At 44.0% G+C, this 12,994-nt stretch overlaps 1 protein-coding gene across 4 annotated transcripts in view; it reads left to right on the top strand.

Annotated features, from left to right (window-relative positions):
• Positions 1 to 1,214: 1,214 nt before the first annotated feature.
• Positions 1,215 to 12,994, top strand: part of TBC1D30 (TBC1 domain family member 30) — a 185,369-nt gene continuing 173,589 nt past the window's right edge. Inside the window, exon 1 of one of the 4 annotated variants that reach the window (XM_033959126.1) lies at positions 1,215 to 1,943. In XM_033959126.1, coding sequence (XP_033815017.1) covers positions 1,445 to 1,943 — 499 coding nt within the window. In that variant the 5' untranslated portion in view covers positions 1,215 to 1,444. The remainder of the gene's footprint in view (positions 1,944 to 12,994) is intronic. The other 3 variants (XM_033959125.1, XM_033959127.1, XM_033959131.1) reach the window with 3 other exon arrangements.

Raw genomic sequence — 12,994 nt, 5'->3', positions numbered from 1 at the left:
ACTGCACTTTCTTTTTGTTCTCGAATTAGGGCAGGAGGGAGGAGGGAATAATTTGTAGTATTCTTTGATCTACTGTAAGTTGCTGTCTATGACTTTAATTGTATGTATATTTTAATACAATTTGTTCTCAAATTGAAAATTAATAAAGATTTTTTTAAAAACAAAACAAAACAACAACTCTAGTGGAAACTCACTGGATTAAGGGCTAGATTCAGTAACCTCATGGATCTGATCTGTTAGTGATCCAATCCGTGAGGTTGCCGGCCGCCCGATTCATGACGCGATCGCATGCAAATGGGGTTGATCGGAATCACGCCTCCAACTGACCACACGAATCGCTGAACAGTGATCCCGACGCATGCACAGACCATCTTCTTTGCCTGTAGATGGTCTGTGCGCATGCTTACAGAGCTTTTAAATTTAAAAAAACAAAACGTTTTTACTTCAGGAGCCTGTAGTTTTAACCCACAGGTTAAAACCATGGGCTTGCACTGTGGGGAAGGGCAGGAGAGTCTGCAGCAGAGAGCAGGGCGGCAAGAGGAGAGTCGGGGTAGACAGCAGGGGGCAAGAGGAGAGTCAGGGCAGACAGTAGGGCAGTCGGAAAGGATCTGAGTGACTGGTCCTCGGCAGTCGCTTATTTTTTGATCGGCCAACCCAGTCGGTGTCCCTCATTTTTTTTTTTTTTTTAAATGAATCGCTGCCTGCCTATATTTGCATGCTGTTCCCCCTCATTTGCATGCGTGGATTGGATCGGGAGGAAGGTTAGGGAATCAGGTCGGGTCGCTAAGTGATTGCAAAGTGGTTGGGACATGATCGGTTTCCTTAGTGAATCTAGTCCTAAGTACCAGTATATAGCCCTCGCTGGAGACTGTCCCAACTGAAGTTAGTTGGGCTGAGAACTTTTCAACACCCCTTTGTACATTGGGCTGGTTTTCAAAGTAATTGGGTGGGATTATAAAAAAGTATCCTGCAACACTGATGGTATCTCTATCCCTGCTTCACTAAGATACAGAAACACTTCCTTCCTGTAGTTTTGCAGAATAGAGTTTGCAGCCCCAGATCTACAGACTTAATAATGCGCAAAATAAGCTTTCTGGGCACTTTCTTCTCGCTGTGGTAGTTTCCGGTTGACGCTCAATCTGAAAACAACCTGTTGCTTTTCTATACAGTGGAATAACCACCTGACTCACCTGCAATAAGAAGTCAAGGGCGCATACCATTGTTCCCAGAGGGGTGTCGCTCAGACAAGACCGTCTCTTTATGATTTACATTAGCGACAAATCTCGGTTATTCCCCCCTTTGCCGGAGGTTTGGATTGCGTGTATCCGTTCTCTCCCGAGGAGGCGGGTGCTTGCAGGTGACAGATGATCCGCCGCCGGGCAATTGCACACATGGCGCAGCGGCAGCAGTTACAGCACTGTTGGCCCCTGGACGTTTTGGAGTCATGATTCTGTATCCCGGCGAGATGGAGCTCGCGGAAGTTTCTCTGCATGACGATGTAGTCAGGGAAGCGGCCGCAGGGCAGGATGAGAACGATGACAGAGATGGTGTGTCCGGTAGCCCTTGGCTAGAAAGTGGTGGCCATGCAGGCGCCGTGTTTTCTGCCTCTTTCCCCGTTGAGGTTGCTGTCCTGGAGGAGGAGAGCTGCAGGCTTAGCACTGATAGCGCCGATTCCAGTCTCCCTGAGGCCACTGCGGCCGGGCGTAGACGGACCTCGATCCTGGTAAGCGGGCTGCTCACCGAGCTCTACGATGGTCTTCCGTACGGGTTGGGCAGCGGGAGCGGCTACAGCCGGAGCCTGCATCAGGACAGCGTGGACAGTTCCACGGAGGCCTCGGGCTCCGATTTCTTCCTGATTCGGAATAACCCGGAGTCCCGTTTCCTTCAGGAGCTGCAGGAGACACACAGCAGGAAGCATCGGAGTCGCTACCTGTCTGGCAAAGGTAAGCATGGGAGGTCTTGGCTCCATGGAAGCTATGAGTTGGCTCTTGAAGGAGGAAAGATCCAGAAAAGAGGGTTAAGAGGATTATAGGAGTGGATCACAGAGTTAGCTCTGGCCATTCAGCCCTGTATGTGGCTTTTAATGAAACTTTTTTTTAAATTTTATTTTCGTTTTTGAAGTTGTATTAATGTAATCCTACCCACTTGTAATATGGTAGGAGTTGTTTTGGGAGGAAAGGCAAAATGCTCTGGAGTTACTATTATTTTATTTAATATTAAGTGTAGCTTCTAAAATAAAATTAATCAGTGTGCACATACAGTGGCGTACCTAGGGTATGTATGCCCATCATGTTTTGACCCCTCCATGTAAAAAATATTTTTTGTAATAACCATGAAACAGAATAAATGGTCAGAATAGAAACAGGCAATGAAAATGTTCTTTTATTGAACCTCATATATGTAACCATTATTCCAAATATAACATAACATAAATTATATCTGAATTGTCATGACATTAGAAGTACATATTGAGTAGTTGCAGGTGATGCTTGGGACAGTTCTGATTGTGTTAGTTCGGTTTTATGTGTTTTTGAATAGAAGGGTTTTTATTTCTTTTTTGAAGGTTTTGTAGTCTGTGGTCGAGGTCAATAGGTTGTAGAGTTGGGGGTCGAGTGTTGCAGCTCGAATGGCTAGGATGTTGTCGAACAGTTTTTTTTAAAAAATGTTTTTGGTTGGAGGGTGTGTGAATGGTGCGTGAGTTCTCCTATGTCTGGTTGAGGTGGATTGAATTATTTAGCTGAAGAAATTAGTTACCCCCAATTCCACACACATCCATTTTTGTTCCCATTATAAAAAAACACTGATAAGTTCCCAGAAAAAAATACATTAAAATAAGAAGTGAAAACAAAGGCCCCTACAGATGAGAACATAACATAAGAATAGCCTAACTGAGTCAGACCAATCATGCCCAGTAGCCCATTCTCATGGTAGCTAATCCAGGTCACTAGTACCTGGTCAAAACCCAAAGAGTAGCAACATTCCATGCTACCGATCCAGGGCAAGCAGACACTTCCCCCTTAGTACAGGTAACGTCCTGATGGACTGGAAGACGGCTAACGTCATTCCACTCCACAAAAAAGGCTCCAGGATGGAGATGGCAAATTACAGACCAGTGAGCCTCACATCAATAGTGAGCAAACTAATGGAAACCCTAATCAAACGCCAATTGGACAGGATCATGGACGAGGAGAATCTACAGGATCCCCGCCAACATGGATTTACTAAAGGGAGATCCTGCTAATCCAACCTGATCAGCTTCTTTGACTGGGTGACGAAGAAGCTGGATGCTGGTGAGTCCCTGGACATCGTCTACCTGGATTTCAGCAAAGCATTTGACAGCGTACCACACCGTAGGTTGCTGAGCAAGATGAGTTCTTTAGGATTGGGCGACACATTGACCAAATGGGTTGGGAACTGGCTTGGAGGTAGGCTTCAGAGGGTAGTGGTGAATGGCACCCCCTCCGAAATGTCGGAGGTGATAAGTGGTGTGCCACAGGGCTTCGTCCTTGGCCCGATCTTGTTCAACATCTATATAAGAGACTTGACAGAAGGGCTCCGAGGTAGAATAACATTATTCACCGATGATGCCAAACTAAGCAATGTAGTGAGCAAAAGCACAACAGACAAAAATTCAATGGCAGACGATATGATGCATGACCTACTTCTACTGGAGCGCTGGTCTAGGTCCTGGCAACTCAGTTTCAATGCCAAAAAATGCAAAGTCATGCACCTGGGGAGCCGAAATCCATGCAAGGTTTACACCCTAAATGGCGAGATCTTGACAAGAACTGAAGCGGAAAGAGACTTAGGGGTGATTGTCAGGGAAGACATGAAATCTGCAAACCAAGTGGAGCAAGCTTCTTCCAAAGCAAGGCAAATCATAGGCTGCATACGCAGGAGTTTCGTCAGCCGCAAACCGGAAGTCATTATGCCACTGTATAGATCCATAGTGAGACCGCACCTGGAGTACTGTGTGCAATTCTGGAGGCCGCATTACCGCAAGGATGTGCTGAGACTGGAATCGGTCCAGAGAATGGCCACCAGGATGGTCTCGGGACTCAAGGAGCTCCCATACGAGGAGCGGTTAGGGAAGTTGCAGCTCTACTCACTCGAGGAACGTAGAGAGAGGGGAGATATGATCGAGACATTCAAGTATCTCACGGGCCGCATCGAGGTAGAAGAGGATATCTTCTTTTTCAAGGGTCCCGCGACAACAAGGGGGCATCCGTGGAAAATCAGGGGCGGGAAACTGCACGGTGACACTAGGAAGTTCTTCTTCACTGAAAGGGTAGTTGATCGCTGGAATAGTCTTCCAATCCAGGTTATTGAGGCCAGCAGCGTGCCAGATTTTAAGGCCAGATGGGATAGACATGTGGGATCTATCCGCAAAGATAAATAGGGAGGGTCATTAGAGTGGGCAGACTTGATGGGCCGTGGCCCTTATCTGCCGTCTATTTCTATGTTTCTATGTCTTAATAACAGACTATGGACTTTTCCTCCAGAAATTTGTCCAAACCTTTCTTAAAACCAGCAAAGCTATCTGCTTTTACCATAACTTCTGGCCACTTCATTTTTAAGCTTAGATCTTTCCTTCCAAACAGAGACCTTGCTAGATGTCAAATATGGAAAGAACAAGGTAACTTCACAAGGACTTAGCTGTACAGGAAATGTGAATCTCCTCATACACTCACCATATAGTGCAAAAATGTGGAAAGATCTGGTTTTTTTTCTTTCGATCACTACATAGCCTAATGCCACACAAGCGGCGCTGTTACAAACATATTCTGAAGGTCAATGATAAGGTTAACAAAGTTTCCTTCCTTGGACCACAAGGAGATACTGACAAACCACTGGAAGAGATCCCAAAACAACTACCCAGGCACAACACCTAAAGACCCACTCAGTGTGTGAACCAGTTGAGTGGAGTGTACTAATGGAAATGGGCCCGGAGTTTGCTCAGCAGAATTTCCCAGACCACCTCTTCTCAACACATTGACACGCTGCCACCACCACCACAACTAGGAACACCTCACCGGGTAGGCCAGCAATGCTTATAAACTTTATAAAACATATTATTATATTTTCTTATAAAGCACATATTTTAACTGAACTCTCTGACTTCCTCAGCCTTGCCATGCACAAAAATAGAAGGAAGAAAAGTTCCCATTTCCTGCTGTCTCATGTCCCAAGCCTATACAATATTTTTCTTCTGCAGACCCTTCAAAAGTCTGACCAAATCCTCGTTTCACTTGCATTATAAAGTACTGAGGATGCCATCTCTCCCCAATCCCAGGTCCTAAAGTCTAAGACAGTAGCGCAAACTAGTGCTGTCTGATTCAGGAAAAAAAATTTGATTCGATTCAGCCTATTGAATCGATTTTTCGATTCGATTCGATTTTCCTGCCCAATTGGGTGTTTTTTTTTTGTTTTTAAACATCCTGGTGGGTTTATTTTATAACCTCTGCACCCTTTTTATAGCCTCTTCATCCCCTTTGCCTTCTCCTAACCACACTGGCACTTTGGTGTAAACAAACAAAAAAGACTTTTCCTCTCTCTGTTAAATCCTAGCTCACATTTGCGGTCTAACACCAGCTCTGGCAGGATACACGTTTCAAATCTGACATATTGTAATCACAAAACAGAAATTAAAATGATTTTTTCTACCTTTTGTTGTCTGGTCCTTATTCAGATCTTGTTGGTCCCAGGCTCTGGTTGTCTTCTGATAACTTGCTTGCCAGGATCTCCTTCTTTCTTCATGCTAACCATCCATCTTCTATCTCTGTCCTCCCCTTCTGTTTCCCTTCCCTCCCCCGGAGGTCTGGCATCTTTCCTTTTTTTCGTCTCCATCCACAGATCCACCTTTTCTCAACTACCCTTTCATCCAGCATCTCTCCCTCCTTTCCTACCACCCCAGGGTCCCGCCCCTCCTCTGACCCCGAAGGACCGCTCATCCCCCTGGCCTCCCCGCACCACCTACGGTAGAGAAGCAGCCCGCAGCATGATGTCAGAGGAGGGGCGGGACCGTGGCGGAGGAAGCAGCGCCAAAGCAGCGCAGGAATCGCTGGCATCGCGATCCCACTGCAGGCTGCTTCTTCACTGCAAACGGTGGGGGGGGGGGGGGCGGGGCGGGGGCGAATCCGGACACCAGACGCCAGGGGGGAGAACCGGACGTCAATGGCTTCAAGGCCGGGAGCACTCCCTCAGGGCTTGCACCCGGGGTGGACCACCCCCACTTGGTACGCCACTGTGCGCAGAAACAAACCAATCTCATTGCTGTTCACGCCGCTAATTTCTAACTTTGTTTACACTTAAAAGGGGCATTTTTGATAGGATGTCTAAGTCTGAGTTTGAACGTTTTGGGAAAGAAATTCAAAACAATACTTCTATTTTTGTTTTAAATGACCTGAGACGGTTTGGCCCTTAGTACGTCTATCGTATTTGGAAATTTTCTAATATAATAGGGTGTCGTTTTAAAGCCGCAGCACACTAAACTTAGAGCCGCAGCTGGAGGGCCTTTGGACATGTGCAGACGTTAACGTAATGACATCATGCGCATGTGTGACATCATCATTTTGACATCTGTGCATGTGCGGAGGCCCTCAAGACAGGGCCCTGAGCTTGCTAAACCTGGGAGGAGAGGCACTGGTGCTGGCTGACTGCCTACAGGACGTGTCTCTTGCCATGAGAGGCACATCCTGTAGGTAGTCGGCCATCACCATCGTCTCTCCTCTTTGCACAGTTTGTGATACACTGGAATACAAAGATGTCCAAATAATAATATTAAAAATTGAACTAAGGCCAGTACTGGGCAGACTTGCACGGTCTGTGTCTGTATATGGCCATTTGGTGGAGAATGGGCTGGGGAGGGCTTCAATGGCTGGGAGGGTGTAGATGGGCTGGAGTAGGTTTTAACAGAGATTTCGGCAGTAGGAACCCAAGCACAGTACCGGGTAGAGCTTTGAATTCTTGCCCAGAAATAGCAAAGAAGAAAAAAATAAAAAAATAAATTTAAATTGAATCAGGTTGGGCAGACTGGATGGACCATTCGGGTCTTTATCTGCCATCATCTACTATATTACTAAATGAAAAATGCACAAAAACAAGCTATTGGGACATCCAAGTATCCAGCATTCTTAGCAAACTGGCCACACAGACACCTCAGCAGATCACTTTAGGGGGTACTACTGTGAATGTCACTTTAAAAATCTCACCATAACTTGCTTACTGTATATATTACGTGACCATTTATTTTTTTCATCAAAACGGGACATCTATTAATTGTCAGCCCCGCCCCAATCTCACCCTAGCTCTGCCCCAATTTCTTCCATTCATTTTTCATGTAAACATATCTTATTAATTTATAATGGTAAGCATAAAATAAAAAAATAAAAAAGCATACTATACGCAGAGAAAATGTTAATTATCATTTATATTGGGGGGGTTTCAAAGATGTCAAGGCAGATGACTTTAAAATATGCAATGTCACCTCAGTAACTATAGAAAAATAGACAAATATAGTGCAAAATATAGACAGCAGATATAAATTCTCAAAACTGACACATTTTGATCACTAAATTGAAAATAAAATCATTTTTTCTACCTTTGCTGTCTGGTGATTTCATGAGTCTCTGGTTGTGTTTCCTTCTGACTGTGCATCCTTTCTTTCATTTATTTCTTTCTGCACTCAGGCCCAACAATTGTCCCTTTCTATTCCCTCCCTCCTTCCTTCCTATGTCCTTAGTGCCTCCTTCCCATGTCCTTAGTGCCCCCATTGCCTCCTTCCTTTTTTTTTTAAAAAAAATTTAATTTTCTATACCGTTCTCCCAGGAGAGCTCAGAACGGTTTACATGAATTTATTCAGGTACTCAAGCATTCCTATGTCCTTAGTGCCCTCAATTCCTCCTTCCCATGTCCTTAGTGCCCCTTCCTATGTCCTTAGTGCCCTCAGTTCCTCCTTCCCATGTCCTTAGCGCCCCTTCCTATGTCCTTAGTTCCCTCAGTTCCTCCTTCCCATGTCCTCAGTGCCTCCTTCCCATGTCCTTAGTGCCCCAGTGCCTCCTTCCTATGCCCCCCATTGCCTTCCAGCCTTTGTCCCACCCTCTCCCCTGAAGCCAGTCTGCCTGCCTAGCTCCCTCCCTCCCTCTCTGCTGTGCCAAAGCCAGCCAGCCTGCCTCCCTCCTTCCCTGCCGCGCCAAAGCCAGTCTCCCTCCAGCGCCCGATTCAAACACCCCCCCCCGCCCCCCGCTGGGTCCGCAGCCACTGCTGCTTGCCAGCCTCTCTTACCTCCCTCCAGCACACTATAAGCAGAGAAAATGTTAATTATCATTTGTACTTGGGGGGGTTTCAAAGATGTCAAGGCAGATGACTTTAAAATATGCATTGTCACCTCAGTAACTATAGAAAAATAGACAAATATAGTGCAAAATATAGACAGCAGATATAAATTCTCAAAACTGACACATTTTGATCACTAAATTGAAAATAAAATCATTTTTTCTACCTTTGCTGTCTGGTGATTTCATGAGTCTCTGGTTGTGTTTTCTTCTGACTGTGCATCCTTTCTTTCATTTCTTTCTTTCTGCACTCAGGCCCAACAATTGTCCCTTTCTATTCCCTCCCTCCTTCCTTCCTATGTCCTTAGTGCCCCCATTGCCTCCTTTCTATGTCCTTAGTGCCCCCAGTGCCTCCTTCCCATGTCCTTAGTGCCACAGTACCTCCTTCCTATGCCCCCCCACTACCTTCCAGCCTTTGTCCCACCCCCTCCCCTGAAGCCAGCCTGCCTGCCTACCTCCCTCCCTCCTGCGCCAAAGCTAGCCTGCCTACCTCCCTCCCTCCCTGCTGTGCAAAAACCAACCAGCCTCCCTCCCTCTCTTTCTCCCTGCCGCAGCAAAACCAGTCTCCCTCCAGCGCCCGATTCAAACACCACCCTTCCACCCCCGCTGGGTCCGCAGCCACTGCTGCTTGCCAGCCTCTCTTACCTCCCTCCAGCGCCAATTCAACCCCTCCTCCCCCGGTCCACTGCCGCTGCTTGCCGCCCTGAAACCTTCTTCCCGATGTCAATTCTAACATCGGAGAGGAAGTTCTGGGCCAGCCAATTGCTGCCTGGCTTGCCCAGGCAGTCAGGTTTTCAGGATAGCCCTAATGAATATGCATGAGAAAGATATGCATATAATGGAGGTGCCAGGCATGCAGAGCTGCTCCATGCATATTCATTAGGGATATTCCTGAAAACCCGACTGCCTGGTGGTCCTCCAGAACAAGGTTGGGAACCACTGGTCTAGAAAGTCAGTTTAAAAAATGGCCACTTGGATGTTTTGACCTATAAGAAAACTTGTAAGAAGTCCAAGTGCAGGTTTATGCTGTCTTTTTTTGAAAGTGAACCCCCAAATCTTTAATTCTGCTTAATTAACACACAACTCTAATAACAAAATACATTAAAAAATTACACAGCTGTAGTACCATACACTCCTTATGAAATGGCAGCAGTCCAAATATTACACAAAGCCCTAAAACACCCATCCACTTCTCAGTAAAAGAAAACAAGGATTGTTGATATGGCTTGATATACCGACCACCACAGGTATCTGGACGGTTTGTTGCTGAGTTATATATAGAAACAACATCCTAGCTGAATACCTCACCTTGGTCATACAAAAAAAGCATGAGTGGACCCTTACTGGATAGAGAATAAAAGTCCCATTTTGCAAAGGATGGCATGGATGTGTCATTTCCAAATTAAACAATGTGCTCATAATTCTGTGACAGTTTTTGCAAAAGGCTTGCTGAATGTAGAGTTTCTTTGTAAAATGTTATAGGTCTATGAAAAATACACATGTACTGTAGTGGGACAACCCATTTGTAAAAATACTATTTTTGGGGGGGGAGGGGGGAGGGAAGAAGAGCTGTATTATTTTGGATTTAACATAGGTAAGTGCTGTAGAATCTGGCCGAATCTTGCTTTTGGATTTGGCACTGAAACCTGAAAATCAATCCCCTACCCACAAGTGATCTATCTCCTCCACTATTCCATCCATAGGCCCTCCCCAGGCCTTCCTTAGGAAGCCCTGGTGGTCTAGTGGCCTCATTGAAAGCAGGAATGAACACTACTCATGCCTGCCCCTTGCAACTGACTGTCACAAGCTGTGTTGTTGCTGATGTTAGTGTTTTCTGCTGTCACTACAGAGGTGCTTCGCAACTTATTAGTTACAAAGCAAGTGGTTATGCCCAAACACAGATCTGTGTTGGGTCCATCTGTTCAATTGTGCTGCTGTGTTTATCCTCTGGTGGATGTTGTTTTGTGGAATTTGTAAGGCCTCCTTGTCTTTGTATGGTTATCAACTTTTATACTTTTTTTAAATTAAAGATTTATTGATACTTTGCCTCTTTTTCCCTTGTTTTGTGGAAAACTCTTGATCCATCCTTACTCTGTTTGCTTTGGCTTTTGGTGTAGGTCTTCTGTCTCCTTTTGTTCTGTGAGCAAATAAAGCCTGCAATGAACCATCAAGTCTGCCTAGTTGAGTTTTATCCATCTTAGATTTTGAACAGTTTCCATATGTCACCCCCTCCCCCATTTTCCATCCATGGTATTTTAATAACTTTCCCTACTGTTGCTCCCCCATACCTGTCCCAAATATACACAAAATCTGTTATGCTAATCCTTTCTAACATTTCTTATAATATGGCCATTTCAGGTTCTGCTATCTTCGGCTTTGCTTATTACAAGGCCAGTACTTAAGCCAACATACAGCTCCTCTTTATTACCAAGTTTTTAATAATCTCCCCAGTCACCGAGGCTGATGGTGCTTTTTTTTTCTTTTTTTTTTAGGAAAAAAAAATATTTGGCAGCCTTATGCTATTTGAAGTTTGAATTTTAACTATGATCTCTCTGTGTAGGCCACTTAACCTTCTTAGAAGCTCAATATAATCCCATTACTGCTGCTTATGGCTGTTAAATATTGTACCATGCATGTTATCCAGGTGCCACCTTTTGAAAAACAAAGAGTCATAACAGTGCTGTTTGGGCTCAACCACAGTTCTGTGCAGGTTAATTTAGTGTTTATCTTTCTCTCACTCTTTTGACAAGACCTCTATTCTTTTCCATTATCTCTTTTCCCCTCCACTTGTGTCATCACAATTAGTTATTACGCTGGCCCAAAACTTTGCAATTCACTCCCTCCTTGCCTCTGACTTGAACTCTCTTATGCTAAGTTTAATCAGCATACCTCTGTAGCCTTGTATCCCCTGCTAACCCCTGCCTCCTTTTCTCTCCCCTGGCAGCTGATTTGCTTTATGTGAACTGCTTAGAAGCCAGCCCTTGGTGTATGCAATATGTTAAGCAAATATAAATAAATAAGTATTTCACATCTTTTGGAATGTAAGTTCAAGTCCAGTATTGATGAAAATGTGCCTTTTGAGTTTAATTTTTTAGTACAGAGTTAACTGTGATCAAATCAGGAATCTATCCTTATTAAATGTAACGCATTGCCAGAGGATGTGGTAAGAGTGGATAGCGTAGCTGGTTTTAAGAAAGGTTTGGACAAGTTCCTGGAGGAAAAGTCCATAGTCTGTTATTGAGAAAGACATGGGAGAAGCCACTGCTTACCTTGTATTGGTAGCATGGAATATTGCTACACCTTGGGTTTTGGCTAGGTACTAGTGACCTGGATTGTCCACCGTGAGAATTGGCTACTGGGCTTGATGGACCATGGGTCTGACCCAGTAAGGCTATTCTTATGTAACACACCACTGTAATGATCTTACAAAAATATGGATTCTCTCCACTTACCATATACACTGATGCATATGAGAGTTTAGCAACTAAGTATTCCATGAGAGCCTGCAGGAGGGATGGAGGATCACTGAAGTCCCAGGCCACAGTTGGTTTGGATAGATGGGCAGGTCTGGGTATAATGGCTGTGATTGCCATGTGGTTGGACATACTGGCACCTGGTGCTGTATAGTCTTCTAAAAGTGCCCGTTATAGCACCTAAATTGGGGTTCTGAGTTACAGAATTACCTCCTATGAGTCAGTAGTTATATAATCCCCAACAAAAGTCAAAAAAGTCAAAATTAAATATTTGACTTGAGGTATGTTCCAGAACATTAATCATGTAGGTTTTTCAATATTTATAACTTTTATAGTTAAGAGTTACTACTTACCCTTTCAAGAAAGGTGAGATTTGGATTGCTAGCCTCACATGTGTTCTTACTCTTTTTTTTTAAACTTTCATGTTTTATTGAATTTGAATTAACATACAATTATTACAACTTGGATAGGAAAAATGAAAAGTAACCAGTTATAATTAACTCTCAAAAATTAATAAGACATAAGAAAAGAAATTCTATCCTTCTTAGACCTCAACAATCTGTGGAGGGAGTGGTCACATAGAAGGGACTAACTTTATTTAGAAGTAACATAAAATAATATAATACTAAAGGCTTAGCGGTGGGCTACTATCAACTATACTTCCAATTATCCTCTGGAGATCTTCTTTAAGTCCAGAAAAGACCGCAAATGGTCTGGAAAAAAAAAAAGGATATTTATTCCCTGCATATTTAATGAAGCATTTGCAGGGGTACATCAATTGAAAAGTCGCTCCAATATCTTTAGTTTCTTGCCTCATTACAAAAAAAAGTTTCCTTCTTTCCTGAGTTTCTTTGTTCACATCAGGGAATATCCATATTCATTGCCCAAAAAAGAAAATTTGTGATTTTCGGAAGTATAATTTTAAGGCAGAGTTCAAATCTTGCTGAAAAATAAAGGAGATAAGCAGAGTGGCCCTGTCTTTAATTGTAGATATTGTTGATTCCAGAATTTTTGATATATTGCCCAAGTCCATCATATGTTGTTGTATTTGATTCTCAGTTCCTGGTTTGCCCCCTGACTTTTTAGAATCAGACAAATAATAAATTTTATTTAAGGGAGGTATAGCCTCAGGAGCATAGCCAAGATTTTGTATTAAGTACTTTCTAAATAGTTCCACTGGTGAAATTT

The sequence above is a fragment of the Geotrypetes seraphini genome, chromosome 9 (genome assembly GCF_902459505.1).
Source record: "Geotrypetes seraphini chromosome 9, aGeoSer1.1, whole genome shotgun sequence".
NCBI lineage: Eukaryota > Metazoa > Chordata > Amphibia > Gymnophiona > Dermophiidae > Geotrypetes > Geotrypetes seraphini.
This window is presented reverse-complemented; position numbering and strand designations above follow the sequence as displayed.